This window comes from Natator depressus, chromosome 8, assembly GCF_965152275.1.
Source record: "Natator depressus isolate rNatDep1 chromosome 8, rNatDep2.hap1, whole genome shotgun sequence".
NCBI lineage: Eukaryota > Metazoa > Chordata > Testudines > Cheloniidae > Natator > Natator depressus.
In genome coordinates this window covers 12,606,906-12,625,206 of record NC_134241.1, presented here as the reverse complement: position 1 = coordinate 12,625,206, position 18,301 = coordinate 12,606,906, and the positions used below count along the sequence as shown (strand labels likewise).

Genomic DNA, 18,301 nt, shown 5'->3' with positions numbered 1-18,301 from the left:
GAGAAAAGCAAAAAACTATTTTAGTTCAGATTCTGTGCTTAGATCTATTTAGGCAATACCCATTGACTTTACGTGAGAGCTGCTTTTGTGTATTTGCAGATAGAATGTCACCAAGTTACCTGCTCTGTTCACATGCTTCTGCAGAGGCTGCCTTGCACCTCCTTGAAACAGAAAATCCAACATGCCTATTTATGTAATGAGGAAGGACTGGTGAGACAGCAGGGAATGTTGTCAGTTAAGATCAGGTAGCAAGTTCACTCCATAGACCAGTGTTTACAAACATGGGAATGGAAGGAGAGCAAAAGCAATTCAGAGTACAAGCTACTTGTAAAAATCCCTATTAAACTGCAAAGCAAAAAAAACCCCAAAAAACTGACATATTGAACTAAAGCATGGCTCAATAACCCCCCTCTATTTATGGATTAAAGAGCACTGCAGAACATGCTTCTACCCCGATGCTACTTAAAACACATCATGCTAATCAACCTTTTACGAAAACCAGCACAGAGTTGACCTGAGATACTTAGTTCACAAGTTTATTATGAAAAAACACTGCAGTGCTCTCCTGCAGTAACATCATTTTACAGGAAAAAAAACAGTTCTGTTCAAAATAACTCACTATGCTTGGACAATTACAAGGGACAATGAAGGAGGCAGAATGGGGAGGGAAAAAATGTGTGAGACAAAAATCAATACAATTAAATTAAACAGTATTCCCTGAAAAAACAAATCAGAACAGATTCAGAACACAAATAAGAGGCGGGCTTGGTACTTATTTTAAAAATGTTCATTAAGCTTCAATGATTGTTTGCTGCTATCCTTATCTACAGTCATGCTGAATAAAGCTATAGCTAAATGGAAAGTTAAATGTATTCACGAGGTGTTAATGTCTACATCTTAATATTTGCAGTCTCTCAGAGAAAGCAAAAGTAACTACAAATAGTGCTATGCCAGAAACGGGTTTCTTGACCGACAATGTTGCTTCAGCATGCAATGAACTGGTTCATTCTAAAGTGGTCACGGTTGTTGACAAGAGGCTTTGTATTTTATTATGGCACATCTTTTGGTCCATGTGAAAACGAGTTTGAATGTTAAATATTTTCTGACACTTTGGAGTTACTGTTGCTCTTCCCATTTCCTTTAGATCAACATATGGTTCATGGCAATACTGTACAAGTGTAAAATCTTTACAGGAAGTAGTCTGGGGTGCGACGAGTAACGTGTGGTTCACCTCTGCGTGGTGCTGGATCAAACTGCAAGCTGAAAGAAAACACGTTTTTATTCAAATTGCTACAGATTTTGTTGACTTGAATTCATAATTACCATATGTATACCAGATTAGCTGTCTTCCCCATAAGAATTCTGGGACTGGTGGTGTGTTCTTTCTTAAAGAATTGCTTATTCAAGCTATGAAGGTCTTCTGAAGTGTTTTTACATTATATTTAAGTACCCTTTTCTTCAATATTAAACCCAAAGTTGGAGCCCATAGCTTAAATGGGTTTTTTCTACAGTCAATATGAACTGAGGACTGGTGAAAAAATCCAAGGCTGCCACTAAAATGTATTCTCTATAATACCCACAAACCAGGGTGCATTTAGGAAGTCTACAAGGTACCAATACCATTGCTGCAGTATGCCACATTTCCAGGTTCTCACTTGTCTTTCATATTCCAAGCATTCAGTGCTTTTCAACATTTTTTCATTTTGGGGACCCCTAATAAATTTTGAACAGAGGTTGGACATTCAACCTATGGTTCACGGATCCCTACCATGGAAGTCTTAGACTGACTGAACAGAATTGAACTATAAATGTTGCGTATGCTCAGCACGGCATTTGATGCAACACGAGGAAGGGCGCTAAACTGTGGGCTTCTCTGGTACCACCACCACTTCCGGATTTTGACCTGTAAGTGGGGGTATTCACATACTTTTGATTGAGCAGAAAACCGGAATGCCTCTTCTTGGATCTGAAGCTTTACTGTCAGAGTCACCTTTTGCAGACCCCTGATATATAGTCCAAAAACCCCGGGTTGAAAACCACTGTTATAACTAAATGCTTTCAATGTATAACCCCACCCTACAGAAATCAAACGTATGAAGAACTCTAATAACCTCTGATGTGGGTCAAACATTGGAAGAAATATACTTTCTGAATTTAGAACTATCAGAGAAGAGGAGATCTGAGCTGAGCTTCAATGACAGCTTTGTAAGAAAAAGGGCTAATATTCCAAAAACCAAACAAACAAAAAATAGTTTAAAATAGTAAATATCAAGTCACTTTTTTATATAGAGAGAGGCTGCAATATGAAGTGTTTAATTCAGTCATGTCTGAAATGTAATTTCTGGAATCAGTGTTTAACAATCCCTTCTCCTTCCACATTCAAATTATCTAGTCTTAATATTTAACATTCATATAAGTGCTTTCTATTTGCACAGCTCTGTAGAGCTACTGAAGTTTAATTTTATCTTTAAAGAGTTTCAGAATTGCCGTTAAGAATTAACTCTACTTGATGCCTGGACAGCCACCATTCACTATGGCCTTTTTAGATTTATTTGGCATTTGATATTAGTCTTAACAGTTACCATACTCCTCTCCCCCACAGCAATATAAAGGGATCTATTTTTACAACTGTTTTCTTAACTACATTGCTTAATGAGAATCTGCTATTTAAATACTTACAAGGAGTATTTTAGAGTATCATCAAGTTCCATGATTGCAGCCTGGTTGCCACAACGGTAACAATAGTTTGGAGCACTGAAAATTGTTACTACATTCCGATCATGGCACCAGTTGTACCCCTAAAGAGGGAAAATACAAAAATCAAATAAGTCTTTATTAAGGTGTCCTTCAAACATCCATTGTTTTTTCTCTCTGTATATAGCTGTAAGAACTAGACAGTCTCAGTGGTTCACAGATTATGGCTCATTGAACCCTTCTAGGTAGAAGATCTAAGGACATTAAAAACTAAGCAGCGAGGAATCAGAAGAAGTAGTTAATACAGATTCAGCAACGACAGACAAATAGGTAATTGATTTTGTTGTGTGACATTTACTCATGTCAACTGCAAAAATCTTAATTTTGTAAAACTGCAATGAATTCTCAAAAGCAGGGCAGAAGATTAGTAGTTGCAATGCATTTGACTTTAGATACATTAACTATTACACAGAAGTTTAATGCTCTTCCAATTTCAGGATGAAGCTTCTGGGTGTCTTTACTTTCTCCTATCGGAGGAGGAAGGCGTATTGCCATAGAAGCCCATTCTGAAACAGAAGCACTAGGATAATGGCATCTAAGTATCAACTGCTCAAATTGTGGTATTTAAAACAAAACTGCACAATACTTACCTCCATTACCAGCTGATGCGCTCTTGAAACCAACGTAAGGCCATTGGCATGATTAAAAGTTTCTGAAATATCTTGCCCAAACGTATAACCGGCACCACGAGGAGAAATGCCCCAACCACCACGATCATCTGGATCTGACCACAGCAAATCACACATCGGACCCTGTAACATTTTTAAAGTCATGAGTTTTCAGCCATATGACCTATGGGGGATATCTATCTGTGTGTATATCTATCAGACTCAAGTGTTCACTTAAATATACTAACAGCATAGTTGACACTTGGGAAACCCTGGCAACTGATTACAGGAAGTGAAGAATCTTCGTGAGGAATGGAATTGCTCTAAGAAGAGACTGGAGACCTCAGATTAAAAGGGCTTGCTATGACAGCATGGTAGTATGATCTCCTTCTCCAATTTATTCTCTAAACCATGGGCAAGAATAATGTATGCGTACCACTACCTTCCTGCAGACAGTCTGCAGGGACCCAGACATCGTCACACTATGAATACACATGCGTCTGTCATGAACTTCATTCTTGAACTGTTTATATAAGTACACAAGGATATAAAGAAAGTATGCTGAAATGGAAAAAGACTTGTGTCCAAACAGCACATTTTGATAATAGATCTATCAATACCTCGTGGGGCACTTCTTGCAGGCGATCAAGTGCTCTGATGTGATCCAGTGTATCTATGGATGGTGAGAGGCCACCATGTAGGCAAAAAATCTGGAAGAGTTGTACATCTGTTAGACTCATCCACTTGATTTGCGAGTATTTTATATTAATACACATGCTAGTAAAATATAATAGGCAGCAAAATTGCAACAGAGAAATGAGCAGTAAGGAAAGAGCTCTGAGATTTAATCTCGACTCTACACCTCTTAAAAGCAACTCTTAAAAGAAACAAAAAACCCAGCTTTTTTTAAAAAATGTCTGACTCATTTCAACATACCTGACCATCCACCAAGGCAGTTAGAGGAAGATAGTCAAAAAGGTCTGTGAAGTACTTCCAAACATTCGCATTTCCATATTTCCTTAAACATTCATCGTAGAAACCATATACTTGTGTTATCTGCCTGCTTTCATGGTTCCCCCGAAGAATTGTGATGCGTTCACGGTAACGGACCTACAACACACAGCATTTATTATGACTATCAAGTATCACCCCCCCCTTAAAAAAAAAAAGTCAGTCTTCCCAGAAGGAAAACTCAGAACCAAGGGAGAACAGGGCTAGGTTATATTTTTCATGAAATGCCCAACAGAAGAGAGTTATGTAGACCAGTTCTATTTCTTAAGACGTAATCTGCAGAAAGCTAAGAGTAAAAACATTTAAGCAGAAGATTTATTAATAAAAGACCTTGAGCTGCCAAAGACCTACTATGGGCCAAAACTCTGAGCTGAGATAAGGTCTGTGGCCACTACTATTCATGGATTTCACATAAGCTTTTATCTGCTCTCAGCTGCTTTCTCCTAGTAGCTTTCAGTTTAGTATACTATTTTCAGAAGATTTATAACCAATTATTTTAACCCTGACTCATTAAACTTTAAAAGTTTGAGTAGCAGCTGTGTTAGTCTGTATTCGCAAAAAGAAAAAGGAGTACTTGTGGCACCTTAGAGACTAACCAATTTATTTGAGCATAAGCTTTCGTGAGCTACAGCTCACTTCATCGGATGCATTCAGTGGAAAATACAGTGGGGAGATTTATATACATAGAGAACATGAAACAATGGGTGTTACCATACACACTGTAACCAGAGTGATCACTTAAGGTGAGCTATCACCAGCAGGAGAGCGTGGGGGGGTGGGAGATGGAGACAACACCTTTTGTATTGATAATCAAGGTGGGCCATTTCCAGCAGTTGACAAGAACATCTGAGGAGGGGGGGAGGCAGGGGAAAAAACATGGGGAAATAGTTTTACTTTGTGTAATGACCCATCCACTCTCAGTCTCTATTCAAGCCTAAAGTTAATTGTATCCAGTTTGCAAATTAATTCCAATTCAGCAGTCTCTCGCTGGAGTCTGGTTTTGAAGTTTTTTTTGTTGAAGAATTGCAACTTTCATGTCTGTAATCGCGTGACCAGAGAGATTAAAGTGTTCTCTGACTGGTTTTTGAATGTTATAATTCTTGACGTCTGATTTGTGTCCATTTATTCTTTTACGTAGAGACTGTCCTGTTTGGCCAATGTACATGGCACAGAGGTATTGCTGGCACATGATGGCATACACCACATTGGTAGATGTGCAGGTGAATGAGCCTCTGATAGTGTGGCTGATGTGATTAGGCCCTATGATGGTATCCCCTGAATACATATGTGGACACAGTTGGCAATGGGCTTTGTTGCAAGGATAGGTTCCTGGGTTAGTAGTTCTGTTGTGTGGTGTGAGATTGCTGGTGAGTATTTGCTTCAGGTTGGGGGGGGCTGTCTGTAAGCAAGGACTGGCCTGTCTCCCAAGATCTGTGAGAGTGACCCCCCCTGCTCTCCTGCTGGTAATAGCTCATCTTAAGTGATCACTCTCGATACAGTGGGTATGGTAACACCCATTGTTTCATGTTCTCTATCTCCCCACTGTATTTTCCACTGAATGCATCTGATGAAGTGAGCTGAAACTCACGAAAGTTTAGCTCAAATAAATTTGTTAGTCTCTAAGGTGCCACAAGTACTCCTTTTCTTTTTATTAAACTTTGAAGTATCTTTAGGCTCTCCCTTTTGTCAGGCCTGAAACACCTCAAGTTTTCTCCTCTACCTGTAGATAGTCTCTCCAACCCTCTTAATTCATCCCCCAGCCTTTGCCCAGCAGTGCAAGACCCACAAACTTGAGAAAACTGACAATTATAAAACCAACCCTTTCAAACATGAATTGCAAGTTACTCTAGTTAATTAATACAGCACTGGTTTTCAAGAAAATATTGTTAGAAATCACAACTTTTGCTGAGGCAGAATAGTCTAAAGTCTGAGCAAAGAACTGGGATTCAGGAGTTCCAGCTCTGCTGGTGACAAACTGTGGTTTTAAGAAAGTCATTTAGTCAGTGTCAGTTTCTACACCTATAAAACAGAGATAACATCTATCAGGAGTGTTAGATGTAGAGAGTACAAAAAGTATATATTATAAAAACAGTTTTAGTAAGTTAAATATAGTCATAAATACAGAATAAACTTGAGGGGGGGAAATGTTACCTTAAGAGCTACAAGCAGTGTGACTGTTTCAACTGAGTAATATCCTCTGTCAACATAGTCCCCCATAAACAAGTAATTTGTGTCCGGTGATTTGCCTCCAATTCTGAAGAGTTCCATGAGGTCGTGAAATTGCCCGTGGACATCTCCACAGACTGTGACCGGACATCGCACTTCTTGTACATTGGATTCTTTTGTCAAAATTTCTTTAGCCTGGAATAGAATAGTTAAGAAATTGTCTACAAACAGCCATGATGTTAAAGCTCTGCTCTACCATTCCCAGATCATTTACTGTATGCTCCCTTCAAGTACTTTTGCGAGGCCTTTTCAAGGCTGATCTGTCTTAACCCCAAATATTTTGTTAAGTGCATATTCTTGCTTTACTATTTTTAAAGTAGTTTTAAAACAACAACTCAAAGTATGTCATTCTACTTAATACTGTGTTGTTGGGGGGGGGGGGGGGGGGGTTTTGAAAGCAGACATTAAGCCTGTTCCAGCAGTTTATGCCTGAAAACTAATTGGTCCTACTATACCATAGCACCTTTTACAAGTATAGCAGCATTATCACTGCTATTACTGGTCTAGTATCAAGGAGTCTGGATTCTGCCTAACATGCAGTGTAATTTCAAGATTCTGAGATGGTATTCTTCCCTTGTTACTTTCAAATTGTTCAGTATTGATTCGCACTGGTAAGTAGCTCATGTATTCTGCCCCCGTGAAGACAATGTCACTAGTGTAGCAGTTCTCAAGCTCTGGGTCGTGACCCCAAAAGTGGGTCACGACCCCATTTTAATGGGGTTGCCAGGCTGGCTTAGACGTGCTGGAGCCCAGGCCGAAAGCTGAAGCCTGCGCTTCAGCCCTGGGTGGCGGGTCTCAAGTTATAGGCCACCTCCCGGGGTGGAAGCCCTTGGGCTTCTGCTTTGGACCCCTCACTGGGGCAGCAGGGCTCAGGCTTTGTCCCTCCTCCTGGGGTCATATAATAATTTTTGTTTTCAGAAGTGAGTCACGGTACAATGAAGTTTGAGAACCCCTGCACTAGTGAATTAATCAATTCCTGTTTATTATCGACTTTAACCTTCTTGGAATGCTTTGGCAATTTTCAAAAAAGTAGTTCTATTTTAGTACTACCCTAGAAGTGAGAAGGTTGGTGGCTTTCTAAAGAAATAAAGCGTGGGTCAAGTTAAAAGCATATCATATTAACACTATTTCTCACAACAAGGCTACCACACTACGGCCACTGAAAATCTAAGTTGTGTCTAATTTGGAAAAATCTTTACGGATATCGAGGAATTTAGAATAAATTCACTGAACACAAAACTATTCACTCTAATATTTAAGTCAAAATGGTTCCGCTATACCCAAGATTTTATTCATCCCACAGATCTTCCAATGCATTTAGAATTAATATACTTCCACACCCTCCTGTACTCCGACGTTGAAGACATAAAATTAAATATTTGAAAAAAGTCAATTGGTTCAACCTTTACAATTTTGCAACCATTTTCCTGTCAGACGTCTTTCTAAACAAATCCAGATACTGGGTAAAACACACCACCTTTTTCTACCGAGATCATGAGCCATGAAAAAGCTCTCTAACATTTCTGATGTCATTATCGGGTTTCAGAGATATACCAACATAAATGGGTAATACATCATTGTTTCAGACTGCCTGCAGATTCAAGAACAATTTTTTTTTGCATTTAGAAAGATTTCTAACTAGAAATATACTCTAACGTGTTCTGCAAAATGTAATACTTTAGTTTTTAAAAGTAGTTTATGGAAACACACCAAATTTGTGATAACGGATTGATTTAATCAATCCCAATATTACTTACAACTAGGGGAAACTGGAATCAAAGACCTATTTCTGGCTTAATTTCCAATTTAAGTCAGGAGCTCAAAAGAAGACTCTGAAAAGTGATTCCCTGTCATGTAACATCATTGGCTTCATCCCACTCAATCACTACAATGATCAAAGGAAAAGTTTTCAACTGACTACTGTGAAATATTAAGACTGACATCATGCAAATAAGTGTGCCACTGGAGACCTTTACGTGGTGCAGAGCAATGTCCACAGACAGCCTAGAACAATAGCTCAGAGAAACGCAAACTATCTATCTCAATGGGTTAGTGCAGATACTTTATTGCTCATCATTTAGCAGAAACATCAAGCTTAATCAATCATTGTTGGATGCTGTGGGAGACTGGGGCAGCTACTTGGTGTTAATGGTTGCTGGGCTTAGCAGATAAATTCATAACCCTCTCTAACTTTAAAGTAATCTCTACCCTTTTTGTCCCACCCAAAAAGAAATGCATCCCTTTGCCAATACCAAAAACTAAAGCCACCCCCAAACTTTTCTGAGCATCATAGAAAACAATATCCTACTCTCTTGACACAGTATTCTTTTAAATTTTGTGCAGTGTCTAAATATGTTAGACAATTTTCAGATCCCCCCCTCCAAAACCTCCACATTCAATTACTCAGTGGCAATAAAGACAGATGAAGGTAGATCTAGGTTCTCTGCTTTATAATTTAGATCTAATGTACTGCACAGGACAGATTCTTGGCTACAGACCTAAAATTTTTTAAAAAAATATGACCCAAAATTCTATTTTTCCTTCCTGGTTGTGAGGGGAAAACCCAACTCTTTCCACAGTGAAGACTAAAAGAGAAATGCATTACTCTGATCTCTTAGGGGAAGAGATGTCAAGCAATACCCCACAGTGAAATAAAGGAATGATTCCTTCTCCATCAAAAATAATAAAATTTAAAAAAAGCAGCATTACTGTATGGAAACTAGGAGGAACAGAATGTCATGTCAGTATCATAGGTATTAGGTCTGCCATTTGTATGCCCTACATAAAGACTTCATACAAGCAGCAGTAAAATATAGCACAGAAAATCATTTTAAAGCATTCAATTCCTTGCATTAGTTTAATCAGATCTTGCTGCCAGCTGTCATAGTTTGTCCTCATTTTGGGCACAGGATATATGCCAAAAAAAATTTTTTACTTCCCAAGCCAAGGGGATATGTGCAATATAAACAGGAGCACATTTAACAAGATACTTCTCTACAAAAGACCTCCCTGATATTTCAGTTTAACTTCTGTAGCTCCAATATACTTATTTAATATGATGCATCACTACAACTAATCAGAAATGTAGAGCTACAATGACCAATCTGTATCTTGCTTTACAGTTCTGAAACAATAAGTAGGCTTACAAGAATATGTCACTGCTAGTTAGACTATCCGTACACCAGTTCTGTTTCAACTCTGTTCACGGATTACTTAAAATATAAATATAATTATATTAGTTTATACTTTAAGTTGTCCGTGAACAGTCTGTTTCAACTCTAATAGCTCACCTACACTTTATGGTCAGTTTGAAGTCCTAAAACAGAAAATCTGACAATCTAGACCCATGCGCCAGTTTATTTTGTCAAGCACAAAGAAGTCTTCTGAAAGCATGGTAGGTAGAACTAATTTGTGTCCATTGAAAGAGCATTAGATTTAAAGTTTAGGGAACTAGAGACATTTTCTCAAGTCAACAACCTTCATTTAATGTACTGTTTATATTCAGAAACATTGATATGAAATATGCTTCTGTATATCCAAGTTTCCACATTGTTACCATAGCTGCTAGACTGGATAATAGGAACATTGAGATGACATTTCAGGTTAGTCACCATTCAGCTGATTACCTATAAAACAGAGTTTTAAACAAAGCAATGCCAGAGAGGATTAAACTTTAAATATTAAAGGAAGATCTAACTCACCAGACCTCATCTAAACCTGGAAAATAGTAAGCAAAAAAGGTGATAGGTATCCCAGAATACACAAAGCTCACCTGAGGGACAGAATTCTTTGTCCTTAGAATATAACACATCCATATCATGAAATTAATCCAGTTTGCAGACATTCAAACTGACATAAGAGAAACCTGGGTCAGCTGGTGGCATCTACTCATGCTGTGTCCAAGACTGAAGTCACACAAGGCTGGTGGTGGCTACTTACTGGTATGGGAACTTTAGGACAGAATTCTGGCTTAAGTTACTTTAACTCAGAGCACAGATTTTAGTCAACGTTTCAAAAATGCTAGTTGCCAAATACTGTTTTCATATTTAACTCAGTTCTTTAATATGAAATGTTTAATATGACGACAAAAAAAATTTCATTCAGAAGTGGCTCTCTTGTCTTTTCCAAAAGTAACCGATTATGCATAATCATGCACAACAAACATAGGATCAAACTCAAGGAAGTTGTCACAATTGTTAATTTGAGTATTGAGAATGTTATTAGTTCAAATACTCCCTATGGTGTCTCTCTACTAACTGGATTTCTTCATTAAAAAGAGAAGATATTTCCATCAAGCCTTGCTAATCTCACTATCAAAAACATCTTCACCATTATGTTAAACATCTCTTTTCCTGACTAGAGTTTAAAGTTAACATTGTAAGAACAAAAATGTGTTAAGGTGCACAAATTTGCCACTAAATGTCCTTAGGAATAATTTCAGCTGTAATAGAATGTGTAAGCAGTTTTACGCAAAAATAGCACAAGTGCTACAAAGAAGATCCTGCTAAGAACTTTTCATCCAAGGTTAACACCACTTTACATCAAAGTTGCACATACCTCTTTGTTGTCCCTATCTTTATGAGATAAAAATCACTTTCAAATATTAAACTCACCCTTAGTCAGCTTTTCAAAGACCCCTATTTGTTTAATCTTAAGAGCACGTACCCATCCTTTTTTAACAATAGCTATGTTTTCCAGTCTTAAAGCCACAACATAGAGGCACAGATTTCAATATGAAAAGAATTAAAGATTTCAAGATGAACACAGATTTTATGAAAAACCTATGGTGAAGCAATAGTCTTGGACAGAAGTACACTGCTACAGAAAATATTTGTATTTCCACTTTAAAGAGAAGAGGCAGAGGGAGAAGTCACCAAAACATGATGTAATGTAGGCTGTTAATGGAGAATTCCACTTGTTTTACTCAGCAGGGCAATCCAAAAGCTCAAGACATAAGCAGCACTTATCAAATACACTTCAGATTAGTCATACTGTGACTAAAGTTCATTTACAATTGGCATTTGAGTGGTGTGCTTACCCAGCCAGTTTTCTCAAAAGCAATTTGACAATGACAGAGTAAGCCCTCAGACTACAAATGGAAGAGACTCAATATTGGTTTAGTCAAAAATAGGAAGTTGGTTTGCAACATGCTGTAGTACAAGTATAATCAGAGGAAAATTTAACATGGTATTTTTTAACAACACACTATTGGATTATTGCTCACCCTACCCTATGCAGTTTGTAATGAGCTCTCAGTACCTAGGAAGAAGACAAAAATATAAAGTACTATTCTTTAGATTTGCTTTTGAATACAGATCACATTTCTGCAAAAACAATCATTTTAAATACACAGTGCAAATATTTTGTTGGAGGTCATCTTTTTAAGGCACAGAGCAAATTATGGGTCTACTGACCTTCAGTAACCATTACCAATAGTCAATTTGGTTTTAAGATGGGTCAACTGCACCTGCCATCGCTATTAAAAAGCAGATACATAGTTTCACTTAGCAAGAGTCATAGGCTGTGGCCCAGATTCTTTGGTGCACAGAATTTCTACTTGATGCAACAGACATGGGTGCGGAAGGATCATGTGTATGTATACATATTGGCATGCATTTCTTACAGCTTCCTGATTCTTAGGGCAGATTTTCAGCAGATATAGCCCTGCCAAAGTCCAAAACACCCAGGAGCTCCTCTAAAAATAGATCAGCCGGGCGTAGCTGGGGCACACTGCATTCCAGCTTTGCCCCATTTACCACCTCTCTATGCTGGGGCCACATGAATTTGACATAGGTGTATATCAGCCTTGCTCCAGCAGAGCTGCTCTTTTCTGGCCATCTGAGAATTCCCCTAGATTCACCTGTTTTTCAGCCTTTTTACACTGCCAGAGTGCTCCAGTCAGGCACAATCATTTTTCAATCATTCCTGGATTTCCTTCTTCAGGTCCTTTCATGGTTTTCCAGGCAGAAGTTCCTAGCCAATGCATTTGATCAGTTATAATATCATTTAGTAAGTGTAGCACTTTACAACAGCTCAAACGTTGCAGACAAAATAGGATCCCTGCTTTGAGAAACTTGAGGACTAAATGCCCAATACAAATATGAAACAGAATAATGCAGGAACTACTTTGAATTTTGTAGATGTAGAAAACCTAAAAAAACCCATACAGCACAGTATACGCCATGAAGAAACAACAGGTAACAGAAACACCAACTAGGAGCTTGGATGTTAAGTTTTATTTAAAATGATCTGCATACATCATCTTATTCTGAAGAGATCACAGCCTCTTAGATCCCTAACAGACATGATTTCAAGTCAACATGCATACCCAATCTTTGCACAGAAGTCGGAGCTACTCATGCAAGCACAAACCCCAAGTTGCATACATTGAGTAGTAACAAGATATTTCCTCTGTAGGCCTGTCCCATGTGTAGCAGTTTAGCATTTTTTTTTTTTCCTCCTTTAGGAGACCAAATCTTTGAGCTGCTTTTGCTCCTCTGGATGCCCCCAGCATGTTAAACTGGCATGTCTTGCAAGATGGAGACCGGTTTCAGCAGTAACAGCTCTTCTATAATGTGCTGTTTTCAGTCACCAGGAAAGAGGATGCTCTGACCAGGTTGAAGACACCACCCATTCCTCCAACTTCCTCCCCTAGATTGGCTACACAGGATATGACTAAAGCCAGAATGATCAGCTGAATGGGATAAAGACTGGCCTTTGCTCACAGCTTCAGGTCCTGGTACTAGACCACAATTCCAAGCAAGGCCATTCACTGATGGACATTATTTCTTTTCTTTGTGTGCAAAGATTCCTTATTTGTACATTTCAGCACAGCAGGTGGGAGAGGAGAAAGGAAGAGTAAGTTTCGATCAGGGTGATTTTAAAAGCTGTGAGGATCTTCTAACTACATAATAAATACCGGAGTCAGCTGAAAAAATTGCACTTCTATGAACATTCTTAGAATGCAGATGTTGGGCTCTTCTGCCATTTAGCCTAACAAGCCAATTGTGACCTATGTTGAACCTTAGAAACTGCTGATGAGAAAGTTGTGGGTATGTGCAGGAGTCAGATCAAGAGATAAGGCTCTCCCCTGGGGGGGTTTTGCCTTTTAGTTCATATTTTAGCTTTTAAGTTGGAAGCAGACGCCCATCCAGAGGGAGGAACAGCAATTTGGCCAGGCTACTACTTGGAACTGAAAATACTCCGTTCTGGCCTCTCCTTGATATTGTGAGCTTCCTGAACTTCCAGATGTTCTCAGTTCCAGCTATGGTGAATATTTAGGGCTCAATGAAACAATGCAAGCCTGGTCCTTCAATACACATGCTATCGATACATAGTATAGCCATACAGTGTACTTGCTGCCCTTTCTCTTAATGATTGCCAGGGACATGGAGAAAGGTGCCAAAGAGGATCAAAACAGTTATATGCAACCTATGGTTTTATTGTTAGGGTGAAAACAAAAACAAAAGCTGTAAAAAGGATATGGATAGTAGGTTAACTTTAAATGTGAGTAAACTGAACCACTACTGGAGTTCAAAAGCTTTACCCAAAGGCTGACCATTCCAACTGAAGGCACGGTAACAAAATATAGAGCTGCCTGAAGTGAGTAGCAATCCTCAATCTTGAAGGATACAAACACTTCCCTGCCCACAGATTGCTACTTGCCTGAGTAACAGAGGGCGCGACTAAACCAACCTGACTGCACTGATAGAAGCAAGGTTAACAAACAACTCATTCATAAGGAAGTTAACTAGAAAATAAAATCAAGCGAATATACTCTACAATATAGGTAGGCAATTTATTTTTCACTCCTCATGCTTTGGAAGAGTTTCCCCCTCTGAAGGAAAATAGCTTCTACAGTGCTTTTAAGCTCAATTCTGCCAAAGCACTCTCCACCCTTTATTTTTAACTCAAAGCAATAGATTTAATCCAGGTTGCAAATAGTTTTAATGTATTTCTGTCTCCTCCCCTACCCACAAACCTGGAAATCACAGAAACATCATCCTGCTAAAATATTCATTTTAGTTACTAGACTAAATTAAAGACTTTGGGTGGGGATGGGGAGAAACACATTCCCTTAACAGCTGACCTGTCCAGAAATGTCAATAGAACAGGCTCCTCTGAAGCAATTGTCACTATATTTTCCACCATGCAAAGGTCATGCTGCTTTTCCCCCTCCTTGAACTCTAGTTTATGAAATCTTAACACAAGAGTCACAATAGAATGGATGGCTCAGGTAATTAAGTAAACAACCCCTTCATCCTAGATGACTGGTTCAAAAACAGACTGGTAGTACATGAAGCCAACTATTCAGGTCTTGTCTACATGAAAGGGTTCTATTGCTTCAACTTAAATCGATCTTTAAACATTTAGTTAAATCACTGCAAACCTCTGCATGGATGCTTTTTTCAGTTTAAGATGGCTTATTTTTATTCATCTTAAAACATTTCCCAATTCACCTTAAGTAAATCAGAATAAGCATTTCCACACAATTTTACTAGTTAAAAGTCACACCTTTAGTTCAACCAGTGCAACTGTCATATGTAGATGAGCCCTAAGGTTAGTTCTCAGCAGAACACTGATTTTGGTAATATGGCCACTGGAATCAGTAGTTCAGTCCTGCCTGTTAAATGCTTGAAGCACAATAACTCACACCCAAGATCAGGGTTGAAGTACATGGCAAGGACACTGTGGGTAAGCCAACACTGCTGCTGGCTGTCACATATTTGTTCTGTGGATATAGGATTTCAGTATTACATTAGCAACCACTACTTTTCATAAGAACTAGGATTACTTTAAAGAGTGAAAAGATCGTTTTTGTAAAAAAGTGTTTAATCGTAGGAATACAGAGCTGGAAGGGATCTCAAAAAAATCACCAAATCCAGCCCTGGACTGAGGCAGGACCAAGTAAACCAAGACCACCTCTAACAGATGTTTGTCCAACCAGTTCGTACAACTCCCAGAACTTAAATACCCTTACAGTTAGAAAGCTTTTCCTAGCATCTACCCTCAATCTCCCTTGCTGCAGATTAAGCAGATTTATGTCCTACTGCCTACCTTCAGCGGACATGGAGAACATGATCACCGTCCTCTTTATAACAGCCTATACAATATTTGAAGACTTATCAGGTACCCCCATAGGCTTCTTTTCTCAAGACTAAACATGCCCACTTCTTTTAAACCTGTCCTCACAGATCAGGTTTTCTAAACCTTTAATTTTTTGTGTGTGCGCGCACTCTCCTCTGGACTCTTGCCAATTTGTCCAGATCTTTCTTAAAGTGAGGCACCCAGAACTGGACACAGTGATACAGTACTCCATCTGAGGCCTCACCAGTGCCGAATAAAGCAGGACATTTTTAGTTATCAAATGGTTTCCACAAAGCACCAACAGTTATTTAAAAGTGCAAGCTGTGACAGTATGCCCTCCACATCAATGACTCAGTCTTCAGCTGTACCAAGCTCAAGAGGGCAGAGGCAAGGATAGCCGTCAATCACCTTTTCCATTTCTCTTGAAATAGCTAAACAGACTCCCGCAAGCTTCCAAAGCTCAAGGTGTGCTCTTGTAGTGAGCCCCACAAGAAGGGAAAGAATGTAAAGCTGGCTATGCCACTTACGCTAAGGAATCCCCGGCTGCCCCTTTAGTGCAGTGTTTCAGCTGTCTGCAGTAAGTTCAAACAAAGCAAGCTCATTTTTACAGAGCTCTCAGACAATTTGATGAGCTACCCAGTTTTGCATAAAGTTAAGATATAAGATGTGTGGCCTGGCATTCCTGAATCAAATTAAATTAGCCCTCAGGATCCATAAGCAAGCTTTGTTGCTACGGATTGTGCTTTCAACCTACACCACCACCACTTCAATTAAAGCTGAGTGGACAGTCAAGTTCAGAGGTCTAACAATGGGCATAAATTACCTGCTTTCTAGGTTTGTTCTCAATTGTAAATAGTGTCAGAAACTAAACTAGAAGTACACATTAGGTTTCAAATTTAGATTGCTATGAAGAGTTGACTCAATGAAAAAGTTTGTAACAAGTAAATTATGCCATTAATTACAAAAGTATGTTCAATTGAGTTCATATGGCTTTATAAGCCTGTTTACACTAGGAAAGTTACCTATTGCTGACAAGTGCTGAACATGGGTTAAGTAGAAGTGTAGCCAAGGACAGAGTGTTCCAAACTGTTTCCAAAACTGTGGTAAGAGCAGGTTTGAACCAAAGTTTCTGAAAGAGCGCTGAATGCGGTTTGCTCTTGCCACACCTGCAGTTAATCCATGTTCAGTACTGGTTTAACTGTACCTATTCATTACTAGTTAATTTTGCTAGCAACAGAAATACAGAGGTAGAATAAAGCAGTTGCAGCTACCCTTTAAGAAAAGATTTTCCTACATAATGGACTCCCCCCTTAAAAAAAAAAATCTAAAGAGTAGCCAAATTATAAACTGTAAGATCTCCAGGGCAGGGACTGTATCTATTTTGTGCTACTTGTCATATAAACAAAATACTGACTGGTGTTTCTAGAAACTATAGTATTATAATTCAGCCCTTAATGTATCTATAAGGTGGCATCCTACCTCCTTAAGCTACACAACACACCCCTGCAACATCTCTTTTCAGCATACTTTGTCTGCGACAGGCCAGGGGGCAACCAGACCATTGCCCCTTCTCCCAGTAACACACTGTGGACACCAAAGAGTATGAAAATCAGCTCATGTTCCAGAACTTAATTTATGCCTTGCTTTCCTCTTCATTGCATACTCACATAAGAGCTGGTCTAAACCTGATCATGGGGGATTTATACTGCCCTCAATACATAAACACTCATTAAGGAATATTCACCCAACGCAATGTTATCAAAATTAACATTAGCAGCATAGCCATCCAAAAAGCAACAACCTATGGTTTAAGTGATGTGTCCAAATTTTTAATATATTGTTAAGAATTCAAGCCTATGGAATACTTCTGCAAAGCAACATCTGTAAGATGTGTCAGTTATACACTAAGAAACCATTCATCTCAGAATAAATATCAACTGTTGAAAAATCTGATCACCATTCATTACTGAAGTTGTATTTTTAAATTTAAAATTTTTTTTTTTTTTGTAGCTGGTACTACTCAAGGAGTTATTTCTTTCCAGTGGACTTTTTGCCAAGTTATAGCATAGTCATCATTAGCTATATGACCAGGCACAATACTATGAGGTGGTATATTAATGGAGCAACTAGATTAGAGTCATCATATTACAGGATGGAATAATGCAAACATACATGTATTCTTAACCAGGATAGATGAAGAAGGAAAGAACAGAACTCTTAGGCTTATTTCTATTCCACTAGCTCCAATTTACAATGCATACAACTTCTTGGATGGCAGAGTTCAGAGTCTGAAGATCCTTATCAGATATAAGCTATGGACAAAATATACAAGAATCCATTCTAAACTGATTTTTCTTACCACAGCACTAAAATAAGTCTGTAAAACATACTATGTATTCAATACTACCATTCCCCTTTAAAAGGGACATAATTAAATTATTATTTAATTCAGCTCCCACTTTCAAGCATCCCATTTTGTTAATAAACCCTCCCTTAATCCCATTCAATTTTCAATTATTCCCTCCCTCTCCAGCCTTCTATTCATGTCTTGGAACCACCACGAAGCTTCATTTCCACTCCAATCTCTCACTGAAACTACCTTTAGAGTCAGTAGG

At 38.6% G+C, this 18,301-nt stretch overlaps 1 protein-coding gene across 3 annotated transcripts in view; it reads right to left on the bottom strand.

Annotated features, from left to right (window-relative positions):
* The window catches only part of LOC141991963 (S-phase kinase-associated protein 1), a 116,981-nt gene that overhangs the window by 39,592 nt on the left and 59,088 nt on the right, over positions 1-18,301 (bottom strand). Inside the window, exons 14-19 of one of the 3 annotated variants that reach the window (XM_074960450.1) lie at positions 6,525-6,734; positions 4,299-4,472; positions 3,983-4,072; positions 3,345-3,506; positions 2,680-2,798; positions 536-1,260 (exon numbers count right to left, since the gene is read on the bottom strand). The exons of 1 other annotated variant lie outside the window; for it this stretch is intronic. In XM_074960450.1, the coding sequence (XP_074816551.1) occupies positions 1,188-1,260; positions 2,680-2,798; positions 3,345-3,506; positions 3,983-4,072; positions 4,299-4,472; positions 6,525-6,734 (828 nt within the window). In that variant the 3' untranslated portion in view covers positions 536-1,187. Of the gene's footprint in view, positions 1-535; positions 1,261-2,679; positions 2,799-3,344; positions 3,507-3,982; positions 4,073-4,298; positions 4,473-6,524; positions 6,735-18,301 lie in introns of those variants that run through there. One more of the 3 variants, XM_074960447.1, reaches the window with a different exon arrangement.